This window comes from Pelophylax lessonae (genome assembly GCF_965119305.1).
Source record: "Pelophylax lessonae genome assembly, chromosome: 1".
NCBI classification, from domain to species: Eukaryota; Metazoa; Chordata; class Amphibia; order Anura; family Ranidae; genus Pelophylax; species Pelophylax lessonae.
The window spans coordinates 722,756,988-722,769,642 of NC_138768.1; the positions used below are offsets into that span (position 1 = coordinate 722,756,988).

General features: G+C 39.3%; 1 protein-coding gene across 7 annotated transcripts in view; it reads right to left on the minus strand.

Moving 5' to 3' along the window:
- Positions 1–12,655, minus strand: part of FAT1 (FAT atypical cadherin 1) — a 430,056-nt gene that overhangs the window by 82,717 nt on the left and 334,684 nt on the right. For all 7 annotated transcript variants that reach the window (XR_014225403.1, XM_082261039.1, XM_082261043.1 and 4 more), the window contains 4 exons: positions 10,418–10,807; positions 8,121–8,335; positions 2,826–2,963; positions 2,501–2,644 (listed from right to left, as the gene is read on the minus strand). Coding sequence is in view for 6 of the 7 variants with exons in the window: in XM_082261039.1 (XP_082117165.1) it covers positions 2,501–2,644; positions 2,826–2,963; positions 8,121–8,335; positions 10,418–10,807 (887 nt within the window). In the remaining variant the exon portion in view is untranslated. The remainder of the gene's footprint in view (positions 1–2,500; positions 2,645–2,825; positions 2,964–8,120; positions 8,336–10,417; positions 10,808–12,655) is intronic.

Sequence of the window (12,655 nt, forward strand, 5' to 3'; positions counted from 1 at the left end):
GTCTCAGGTCTTTTGGATGTCTACACAAAGGAAGCTTTTCCAGAAAGAAAACATGCATAAAATATGTTACATCCACATCTAATTTTACAGGAATATTGTTGCTGAAATGACTGTTCTGGTGAGAAGGCCTCTGTCAAGTTAAAATTATAGATGTCATAACTGACTTGTTTTTTGAAGCTTTGAGGATATTATTTGTATTCTTCCTTCACTAGTTAATCACTGACCTCGAGCGAGTATAAGAATATCAGGGGTCTCAGTGTCTAAAATGCATACCCTTTTTTTGGGCAAGTGACTCACCAAGCATATAAAAAAAGGAACAAGATGGCAGCCTCATAACGTGAAACTTTAAATATATGTCATGGCGCCTCCAACATTTTCAGTGTGAGAGATTTATTTTTTAATTTTCAACTTTGATGGAAATGTACCAAGAAACACATTCTTATACCAACTGTCATTTTTTTTTTTTCCTCCAAAATATTTTTATTGAATAACATGAACAAGTCATACAGCAGGCATGATAAAGAATCACTAAGTGTATAACCTTAAGGCTACGTTCACATGTCAGTGTAGAGATCGCGGGCAGAATCACCACGATTCATCCCGCAATCCGGAAATCATTGCAAATCGTGGGACACCTGTGCGTTGCCCGTGATTTGCAAAAGCACCCCAAACGCTGTGCGATGTTGCCGCGATTTGCGCCTACCGAATCGCGGAAACATCGCGCAAAAAAATTGCGGGACGCATGAAGCCTCAAAGAAGCTCTTGTATCTTTTTTGGGCATCATGCGTCCCACGCTTTTTTTTGCGCTATGTAACCGCGATTCGGCAGGCGCAAATCGCAGCAACATCGCACAGCGTTTGGGGTGCTATTGCAAACCACGGGCAACGCACAGGCGCCCCACGATTTGCAATGATTTCCGGATCGCGGGCAGAATCGATATGCTGACATGTGAATGAAGCCTAAAACATTTCTAAAACGGTGTTAGATTTTTACATCAAACGGTGTGGCGACCAAGAGAAGGGGCAACTAACAAACAGAATATATTCATAGGTATAGTAAAACAATTAGAAAGATGTATAATAAATCCCAAGGCTGTATAGATAATGAATGAGAGGTGTGGTATAAAGGACCTGAATGGCTTGGGTGGAGACTAGAGTATAACGACAATAGTAAGAGATTTTTATAGTCTAACTCATGGTTTAGGTATAGTTGTAACAATAGTAATGTTTTCAAGATGAGACATTGGTCCGTCATATCATTCAAAAAGGTTTCAGTAGATTACTTTGCTGTATGAGGAGGCTTGAGGGACCAACTGTCATGTTTTAGTTAATAAATGAATCAGAAACATATAATGGTTGGCATTTTGCTACAAATGAGATTATTGTACACTTGAAAGAATGAAATGAACCTTGTGTGCTATTTTAGCCAATAGCATAGAGGAATGTTGCCAGTAGAGTTTAGCGGACACCTGGATATCCGTGTTCGGTGGGTTCGGCCGAACTTGAAAAAAAAGTCCGGGTCCGTGACCCGGACTTTTTCCGAACTTTATCCGGACACCGAACCCCATTGAAGTCAATGGGGACCCGAACTTTTAGGCACTAAAATGGCTCTAAAAAACCAATGGAAAGGGCTAGAGTGCTGCAAATGGCAGCAAAATGCAGTTAAGAGCATGGCAAGTGCTCTTAAAAAAAATCCCCTTTAAATTTGTAATTTTTAAATAGCAGATTAGAACTGCACTCTGTAGTAAAATATAGCTGAATGCTGCACACAACAGACTGATAAAAATATTTTTTTTCTCCCTCCTCCTCCTCCTCAGTGGTCTCAAGTGAGGGCAAAAAGATTGTTCACTGCACCACCCCCCACACAGCAAAATCGATGTAGATCGCTAACGGACGATTGTTCTGTCCTGTGTCTCCAGCCTGTCCCTAAAATGCTCAAATATTTTTCCCTGCCTACACTCCGACCTGTCCCTGCATTCTTTTCGGGCACAATGTTGTTTTTCCCTGTCTGTCCCTAATCAGCAGCAGCCAGCACCGTTATGATGTGTGCTCTCTCCCTACACTACAGCAGACTGATGCACCGCGCTGTGTCTCTCGAGCTTTTAAAGACCTGGGTCACATGCTTCAGCTGGCCAATCACAGCTACTAATACATTAGTAGGCATGGCTGGGATGGCTTAAGGCACACCAGATAAACGCTTGTTGATTGGCTGTTGAAAGCCCGCCATTAAAACCGCGCCATTACATACAGGAAATAAAATTACCGAACACGGATTTTAAACCCGAACATACAGTACAGTTTTCGGGTCCGTGTCCGGGTAACAAAAATCCAATTATCCGGTACGGACCCGAATAATACAGTCCGTGTTCGCTCAACACTAGTTGTCAGCAATAGATACAATTTGTGCTATTAAGCAAATGAAAAGGTACAGACCTCAAATAATCAATTAACAGTAACAAATCACATGAAATAATAAATAAGAACATTAACAAAGAAATTACCTGGATTATAACACTGTAATTTCCTTTAGAGAATAAAGGAGGGTTGTCGTTGACATCAGACACATCAATGTTAACTGTTGTCATGTTCCTTCTGGGTGGATTCCCATTATCCTCTGCTTGGACTGTCAAGGTATAACCAGATATCTGTAAAAGGAAAAAATAAAGTGGGATGACAGCCTGCAAAGAATAATGCAGTAACATACGGAAGAACAGACAGACTCTTGCTATACATTGAATAACAATGACATTATCTCACATGGAAAGCTCTTGTTCTGATGCGTCCCATATAATCACAAAAGAACAGAGAAAGTATGGCATGACTCACCTTCTCTCTGTCTAAAAGTTTATTCACTTTAACTTCCCCTCGTACAGGATCAATGATGAAGGTATTCCCCAGATTGCCATCTGTAATTGAGTAGTGGATGTGACTGTTCAAAGGTCCATCAGCATCATCTGCGACAACCTAGATGAAAGCAAATTGTCATGTGAAGCACATACTGGAAGACAAGCAAACACTTTTGAAATAATTCTTCCTCATGTCCCAGTTTTAACTTATTAGATGATCTCCCAGCAGGCTTATTTCAATGGTTTCACTGCTACCTTCATAAACTCAACCAACGGAACAAAAAAATCTGCCTGAAGGGACACAACATGATATCTTACACTATTGTTCTCTTAGTACAAAGTACTACATGAATATAAGGAATCTTTTATTTTTCCTGTTAAACTAGACGGTATAAGCTGAAGAAGTTATAATCCTTATACAGCTTACTTTTTCTCATAGAGTGGTTTACATGAATTCTGTAAATATTTCTCTTTTTCCACTTATTTTTTGTAAAAACAAGGAGCAGGCATGAAAATTAAGCCCAACAAAGGGAAAATGGCCATTAAAGGAAACATGTACAGATATTGAAGAGTACTGACGCAATTTGGTTTAGCATTATAGCCAGACAACTAGCAATTTTCCTGAAGAAGTCAGCAATGGTGACCTTCATGTTTTCTCCTAAGTGTTACGAAAACCCAGGACCCTGCATTAATTATATCTGGTCTCCCACAGAATACAGAACATGAAAATGCAATTATTTTAGTAAATATAAACTGCTAAATTTCTCATCAACAGTATATAGCAGTCTTGTAAATCTATCAGAGCACTGGTAAAGCTTGTAGGAGTTTTGATTCTCTTTTTAATGTCCTATGAGGCTGCATGACTCTTTGTCTGGACAATGCTGATTGGCCCTGTACTAAACACATGCACCCTCCCCAAAAAAAAAAAAACTCTCCAGCAATACACACAAATGGAGCATGTGCAGAGTGCCCCAAGGCTCTGTACTATTAGGAGATGGATGGGGAACCGTGGCATAAGGGGAGGATCAGAGAAGACAGGATCAAATAGCCTTTTTACATAATGCGCAGGATTCACCCTATAGGATCCATAATGAGTATAAGAAGCCTGCTTTACAGCATATACAGACTGATTTTGCTGTTGTGGGTTTAGTAACACTTTAAGAGATAAAAAGCAATATATATGCATGGACTTAGCTTTTGTATAAACAACCAGCAAAATGGGTGCCCACCATGAACTTAAAACCCACCAAAGTGTTCCCAGTGTCTGTGACCAGGGAGGTGCATTAGCCTTAATGGTTTGCTGGGCTGTGTGCTATATCTTGATAATCAAAGTGCATGGGGTCTGACTGGCTATGACACACACAGTGGAACTATTTATTATAATTGAGAAGGAACAGGCTCCCAAAGTGTATGTAAAGTTTAACAATGCCCTTCCCAGTTCTTTCTGTGGACTAAAGAACAACCCCCAATACCCACCCCCCACCTCCCCACCACCCATGTTATGGATAAAGCTATGCATCATTATGCAGTAGGAATTGTAGAAGTTGCTGTTCCACTGGATGAACAAACACTGTTTTAATGGGTTATAAAAGACAGTTAATTTGGATTCTCTTGTCCTATATGACACTAAACATAGACCTCATCCTCTTCTTACAATGCTAGTAAGGTAATGCAAAATACCATATGGAAAGGTCCACTAATTGTAATTCTAGATTTGCAAGTAAAACATACACCAGCATACATAGCTCCTTACGTACAGACATTTCAGTGATAATAATCCAAGACGAAAGAGTTTAGGGAAAGGAATTGGCAAACGTGAGTTCAAATATTCACATTTATGATCAACTGCAGGAATCTAAAGCATTCTCACAGTTGGACTTGGTACTCTACCCCTAAGCATGCACCAACACCCTCAACTGGTTGATACCCTGAACTGCAGGCTTCCCGAGTAGGTAGCTAAGTTAAGGTTGGCTCAGTTGACTGCATCATTGCGTGAACAAAAAGTTTAGTTTTTTTAAGTTCATATGTGCTTGTTGTATGACGTCTGGGAAATCCTCAGCCTCTGTGAGCCGGCGTCTACTGCTTTTGGAATCCTTAACTGCTTGTGACACGCATTCTAACATGGCTGACCAGTTGTGCTAAGGGTGGCGGGAGTGGTAGATGTTCTAATTTGGTATCACATGAAGAATAATTGGAGTTCTGCTAGCCATGGTTGGTATAAGTTCTTGAACTTGTGTCATTTTTAATCATTTATGTTTAACATCACTGCTCAGATAATTCTTTTTTCTCTCTACTGAATGCTGTCAGGCTTAAACTTGTAATTTTTAATTTCACTTGTCAAAATGATAATTCCACTTTTATGCAAATTAACAGCATATTAAAATGGATCAATCCAACTATAAATGTTCAAGTGCTTTGTCTCGCTGTCTTCAAACAGTACAGTGTGTTCACTAATGAAACATGATCATGGAGAAGTAAAAAAAAATACTGTGAAGAATTACTTTGAAAACTGAATCTTAAAGGGCAATTCCACGCACACTGATAAAAATACAGCTTAGACAAGTGCATGGAGATATTTTTAGCAGCCAGCAAGAAATGTGGTTACTCCTGTAAATACCAAGTTGTTGCTGTGCTATATAAGGGCTCAGAATAAGGAAGGTAATGATATTCTTCAAACCTGCTCATTTTGCACACTACATGACACTACTCTGCCTCCTATCCTACTCTCCATAATACTAGTAAATATGCCCTTAGTGTCATGCACCCTGGGCTCACTCTTTCCAACAAGTATCTACAACCCTTTAGCTTAAAGAATGGGTGTTTGTAAAAGGTTAGTGTAAAGACAGGCTTCGGGGGTAATTACATTGGCTGAAAAAAAGATTTCATGACTTCTAAAGGAAAACATAAGTGAAATAAATGTTAATCTAAAGGCCCCCTATGGTGAAAAATACTGTATTCTGGTAACTGCAGTTAATACATGCAATGGTAGTATTTAGCATATGGATTTCTTTTTTAGGTTGCACAACTTTATTTTTTCTGTACATTTCAAGTAGGTAAATGAGAGATTAGGGTTGGGGCAAACTATACATTGATTGGGGTGCTTATATCAGTCACTTTATATTCCCAGTAGTTAAAGGTCTACTGTCATGAAAAGTGTTGGAGAATTGCACATTCATATCACGGCCATGTTATTGTGAAGAAAAAAAACCCATGCTGTTATTAAAATACAATCATTTTTACAATAGTGGGCTTTTCTTTGAACATAAGTTGTTTAAATATGGGTGAAATATGAAGTGTATTGGGCACAAACTAGCCCTAAAATAAACAATAATACAAAAATCCTGTTATATAATACCTATATGTATAATTACGGATGTGTGACCCTTCTGCCACTGGCAGGGCATTAAAGTGTAACCAAAGGAAAAACTTTTTTTTTTAGTTTTGGATAGAGTGAAGAGAAATTTGTTAGTTTTCAATGCCGTCTGTGCAGACATTAGGGAGATTCAACCTCTCTATTTGCCCTGTGAAAGTAAAAGAAAATTGCAAATTTTAAGTTGTCCCCAGAAAAGTAATAGAGGGGAAATCTTCCAATGGGGACACTAGTTCTGTTGACCTGATGTTCCCCAAGGAATTCCCTTAATTTGCAGGGATTTCCTCTCACTTCCTGTTTGACTATGATACAGGATGTGAAGGTAATTCTCCCCTATGGAACACAGATCGCAAAAAAAAAAAAAAATAACTTACAGGAGATATAACCCTCCCTTACCCTACCCAAAATACAAAAAAAAGTTTTGCTAATCGTTCTGCTTTACACATTAGGCTCTGAATTGGACTAAGTTCTGTAAACTTTTCCAAGGAAAGCATGTTAGTCATTTGAGTAAATACAATAGTAACAGCCCATTCACATTGAGGCGACACGACTTCGGGGGGCGACCTGTGAAGTCGCGTGCACCGCAACTTCGGCTCGACTTGCAGAGACTTCACATAATGGAAGTCTATGCAAGTCGCACCGAGGTCGCTCCAAAGTAGTACAGGACCCTTTTTCTAAGTCGGAGCCTATTAGAACGGGTCCTGTACTACTCAATAGACCGCGACAAACCGTGACTTGTCAGGCTGACAAGTCGCGCTAATGTGAATGGGCTCTAAAGGAGTTTTGTTATATGTTTTCGATAACTCAAAAAAAAAAAAAAAAAACTTCTGTTGATCCTGCTGAAAATCCTGAAAGCTCAAATCCCTGTGCAGTGTTATCTCAAGCAATTATCTTTGTGAGTTCCAGACCACCTCACACCTAAGTTATGGAAATGAGGAGAGAAGGACACACTTCCTGTCCTAGGGTGACAATGATGATTACCTATACTGTATATACAGTATAGTGAGTAAATATTGTCAATTGCCAAAAAATTCCTAAAAATTCAAAATTAATTAATTCAGCCACCACATCTAAGCCTTGGTAAAATGCAGTAGCTTAATTTTTTTTTCTACAGTCTAGATACATTCCAAACTCCTCGTGCACTTTCCCAAATCACCGTACTCTAAAGCTGGCCATAGAAAGATTATTTTTTATTGATTAGCGAGTGGGCTGATCAAAAAAAAAAAAAAGAATGGGTTCCCTCAGCCATAAAAACAAGGCGGACAAAGAAATTCTCCCCGCTCTACTATAGTATTCTGACAGTGGGACTCCTCTGCTGTTAGAATACATTGATCAGCACCGCAGTTGGTTGGGTGCATGAGCTCATTGAAAGAACATTTTTCAACATTCCTGTTCGAGAGAAGCCGATCATTAGATTCACTTTTCTTGAGTGGGAGCAGACATAGATGGATCGAAATTCAGCAGGTCCCTGCTGAACTGTCCATTTTGAACCCGTGTGTGTATGGGCCTGCTTAAAACGGAAGTCTTTAACTAAGTCAATTTGCCTCTGCAGGCCATGTTGTCTCCAACTAGTTACAAATGTTCAAATGTGTATCTGATAAATAAAAAAAATGTTCAAATGCAAAACACTTGTTTTAATAACTGTCAAGCATGCATCTGATTAGGACAGTTGAAGAAACAAACCATCATAGAGAAGAGAAAGGGGACAAACAGTGTTCACGGGGTTTACAAAACCAGAAATCCGGTCTACAGTTGACTAAAAACAAAAAAAAAGCTGGAAAAGTAGTTTTTTTCTTTGCAGGCAAAAACCTTCTCAGATGGAAGATCATCAATAACGAAGGCAACAATATTATTGAAAATATAGTACATACAGATATATTAAATAAGTAGCTGAGCTCAAATTACCATTAAAATGGGTTGTCCAGACACCGCGTCTTCACCGACCACAGCATTGTAAGTGCTTTGACTGAAAACTGGTGAGTTGTCATTGACATCTGTTACATTGATGGTGACGGTTGCAACATCACTTAGGGGTGGAGTGCCGCCATCTGTAGCTTCTACTGTTAAGTAATATTCTGCTGCACTTTCGTGGTCCAGACTTTCAATTATAAAAAGAACTCCTGTTAGAAATTATAAAAAAAGAAAATGTACATAAAAATAGACAAATTGAGTGTTATGGAATTTTAAATGTAAAAACAGATTTAGATTGATGTAGCTCTAAAAAAATGCATGGTTCCTTAAAAATTAGATACTATTTTTCAGAAACAACAGGGGCTTACAGAAGCTAGACTAGGTTTACATTCTAGAGAAAAAACTGATTCTGAAAATTGCTACAATGTATTTTTACAATTTGGGATAGTGTATACTGTATAACATTCCTTTACATTAATAAAAGAGGACATTTCAATACTTACTGGTGCCGTTAAATGTATATTAAACTGCAGCTAAAAAGCATGATGAGCTATGCGTCATTGTATGCAAAGTGGATTGTTATTATCCCTGCATTTTATTGAAAGGTCTAAACCTTCATTTTACTAGCAGCCTTGCATTCATTTATTTGCACTGAAGGCGTCTTGCTTTTTTCTTCTGTGCAGTGCAGCTGCTGGTTCATTGATGTCTTTACTTATTCATGTCCGGGACTTTGTCAATCTAAAAACGCCAAGCAGCTTCAAATGCTCTGGCATCTCGCCAGCTGTTCTTAAACAGCGCTTTAGCAGGAGTTTGAGAGTGGTGACACCCATAGCTCAACACAACTTTCCAGTAAAAGAGTTTACAACTTTCTTGAGAATGTGAATAATACCTTATGCGGGAAATTATGTTTTCCTGGCTTACCACTGTAGAGGTTTAAGGGGGTGTCTTTGACCTAAACTTGCCAACTGGAAAATATTACAGCTGCCTGGCTGGTAAAAATAGGACTCCATTCCAACAATGTTTACAGGACAGAAACACTAACAAGATAAGACTAGAAGCACGGGAAACCATAAATTTAGGGTTCCTCCACACAAGTTAAAGGAGTTGTAAAGGCAGAAGGTTTTTTTTCTTAATGCATTCTATGCTTTAAAGCAGAGTTCCGGCCTCAAATACCTTTTTTTAACTAAAAATACCCCTATAATACTAATCCATCGCCATTTACAGAACCGCTATTCTCATACTTACAAGGTGTACAGTATTGGATTTTAGTCAAAATCTTATTTTTAAAAACGCTGTCTGAACGCAGCCATCTTGGATGTGGGCATCTGAAGCCGCAGTGTAATCTCTGCTGTGTCCTTCTTCCTGATTCCAGGGAGTGTTCTGGGAGTTCTTCCTGATTCCAGCCTCCTGGGAGTGATGACAAACAGCTCCCGGGATGCAATGCAAAGGCGGAAGTGATGTCGGTGGCCATGGCCACAGAGGGGGGAGAAGGAGCAAGTACAATCAAAATTGCCCTGAAAATAAGGTAAGGGACCCCCAAAAAAAATTGAAAATGCCCAATTGTTGATCAGCATAACGAGCACTCCAGGAATCACTAAAGTTGCAAAATAGGCCGGAACTCCGCTTTAAGATAAAAAGCCTTCTGTGTGTAGCACCCCCTAATACTTATCTGAGCCCCATTTCTATCCAACGATGTCCACGAGTCCCTTAACTGTCCGGGATTCTTCCTCCTGATTGGCTGAGACACAGCAGCGGCGCCACTGGAAACTGATTATTTCAATGCAGAGCCACACAAGATTTTGCACTCTCCAGTTTTAGTAAATCAACCTCATAGTCAAAATGCTCAAATGTTAATGGGCCTTCACAGCCTATTCACACTGTTGCACTGAGATAAAGCAAGCATTACTACAGCCATGTTACATGTGTCACTGTATTGTTGTACCATTCATTTTCAAGAGTACGTACCTTGCAGTGCACCATAATGCAGGGAAACATACTACCATGTATTGTAGTGCACTGCATTGAAAAAAATAGTACATGTCAATGCAACGCAACAGGAGGCCAAGGTGTGATTGAGCCCCAAAGCATGATGCAGGATAGGGGCATAAACTATTACTGCCTATATCCAGCACTACTAACGTGATAAGCGTTTTATTCATCATTACAGCTTCACACACTGGAAATAGTTACTAGATTATATAACGATGGGAAGGGCGCATCTTTATATCTCATCAACAAGTGGTAATACAATAAATATTTTTTGAACCTCAATACAGAGGATATAATTTTACCTGTTACTGGGTTAACGCTGAATTTTCCTTGCTCATTGCCACTGATAATCTGATATGAAACTTCTGCATTAGCTTCAATATCCCTGCTTGTTGCATACACCTGGAGAACTTCTGTTCCAACTGTTATGTCTTCTGATAAAGTAGCCCCATACTCTCTGTGTTCAAAGACTGGTGGATTATCATTAATATCCAAGACTGATATTAACACGCTGGTAACTGAGGACAGTTTCCGAGGTAATCCATGATCACTGGCTTTGACGGTAAGCGTATACACTGCTTGCATCTCCCGATCCAAAGGTTTCTCTAAAGTAATTATTCCAGATGACTCATCAATGGAGAACTGACCATCAGCTGAGCTGATTAAAGAGTACTGCACCTTATGATTAAGACCTACAACAAAAAACATGCAAGAGATCATCAAGTAACAGTATCTGACATAATATATGCTGTATACATACAATGAATATATATGATATTTGACATTCCTTGCTAGATAGCTTATTGTCAACTTTTACACCAAATGTACATATTGCAACTAAACCCACTCCCACAAAAACATTTGTTTTCTTTTTTGAGGAAAAATGTACCAAGCAAACATGTACACAGATCTGCTATGAGCATGGCCTATATTTATATTTCATGTTGCCAATATTGTCCAGAGGTTAAAGGAAATCTGTGCTCAGAACTATGGGAGCCTTTATTGCTTACCTTCTTGGAGTTATACTGACTCTCTAACATTATTACCAGTCAGTGAACCGCAGTAGTCCCCTGCAGTAATACAGAACCTAGGCAGTATGTCTACTTGGAATACTGCTGCTTAGCCACTTAAGGACCAGGCCTATTTCTGACACTTTTTGTTAAAATCAAATTTTTTTGCTAGAAAATTACTTTGAACCCCCAAACATTATATATTTCTTTTTAAAAGAGACCCTAGAGAATAAAATGGAGATCATTGTAATACTTTATGTCATACTGTATTTGCGCAGCGGTCTTACAAACACAATTTTATTTGGGAAAAAATACACTCTTTTGAATCAAAAATAAGAAGACGGTAAAGTTAGCAATTTTTTTCTATAATGTGAAAGATAATGTTAGGCCGAGTAAATAGATCCCTAACCTGTCATGCTTCAAAACTGAGCATGTTCGTGGAATGGCGACAAACATTGGTACTTAAAAATCCCCATAGGGGACGCTTTAAACATTTCTACAGGTTACCAGTTTAGAGGTACAATGGAGGTCTAGGGCTAGAATTATTGCTCTCCCTCTACGATGGCAGCATTACCTCACATGTGTGGTTTGAACACCATTTACATATGTGACTTATGTGTTTGCTTCTGTGCATGAGTTCGGAGGGACAGGGTGCTTTAATTTTTTTTTTTCTTATTTATTTTACTTTTTTTTTTATACACTGTCCCTTTAAAAAAAAAATTTTTTTTGATCACTTTTATTCCTATTACAAGGAATGTAAACATCCCTTATAACAGAAATAAGCAGGACAGGTCCTCTTTAATGTGAGATCTAGGGTCAAAAAGACCTCAGATCTCACATCTACACTTCAGCAAGAAAAAAATTGGCCCTTTAAGGCTGTTGGGTGGAAGCGACATAGGACATCGTTCCGGTCCTCCAAGGCCATAGAGTCGAGTGGGGGCCATTTTGCCCTCACTAGAGTTCCTGCCTGGGACACAGAAGGACCGGATCGTTTTACCGACGGCTATGGTAAGTGGGAAAAGCAATCGGGAAGTGGCAGGAGGGGAGTAGGCACCTCTCCCGCCACCTGTAAGAGTGATCCCGTGGCGAATCTGCCGCTGGGACTACTTTTCTTTGAAAGAGGACCGCCGGCCTAGCTGCTGCCATAACACCAGTATTTAACGTCAAATTAGCAACGTAAATACGCGGCGGGCGGTCTGAAAGTGGTAAACTTTACTACCTGCACCTTGTGTTTTTTACCTACATAAAATGTGCATTAATCATGTAGTTTCATGGTGTCATTAGTTGCCCTTTATTAGAGTAAATCTTAACATTCCTGTCAGCAATTTCAGTTTGTGTTGAAACATAAGGCATGTGGCATGGCATTGCACAGGTTAATACATGACTTCTGTTTGTAGTGTGAGACCTGACAATTTCTGTGAAGAAACTATATATTCTCCAATCCCTGGGTCTCTCAGTCTGTTTTTGGTGCAGGTGAGAACTACACAGTATTTAGATCTGACACAGGCACAAGCAGGCACAGCATGCACA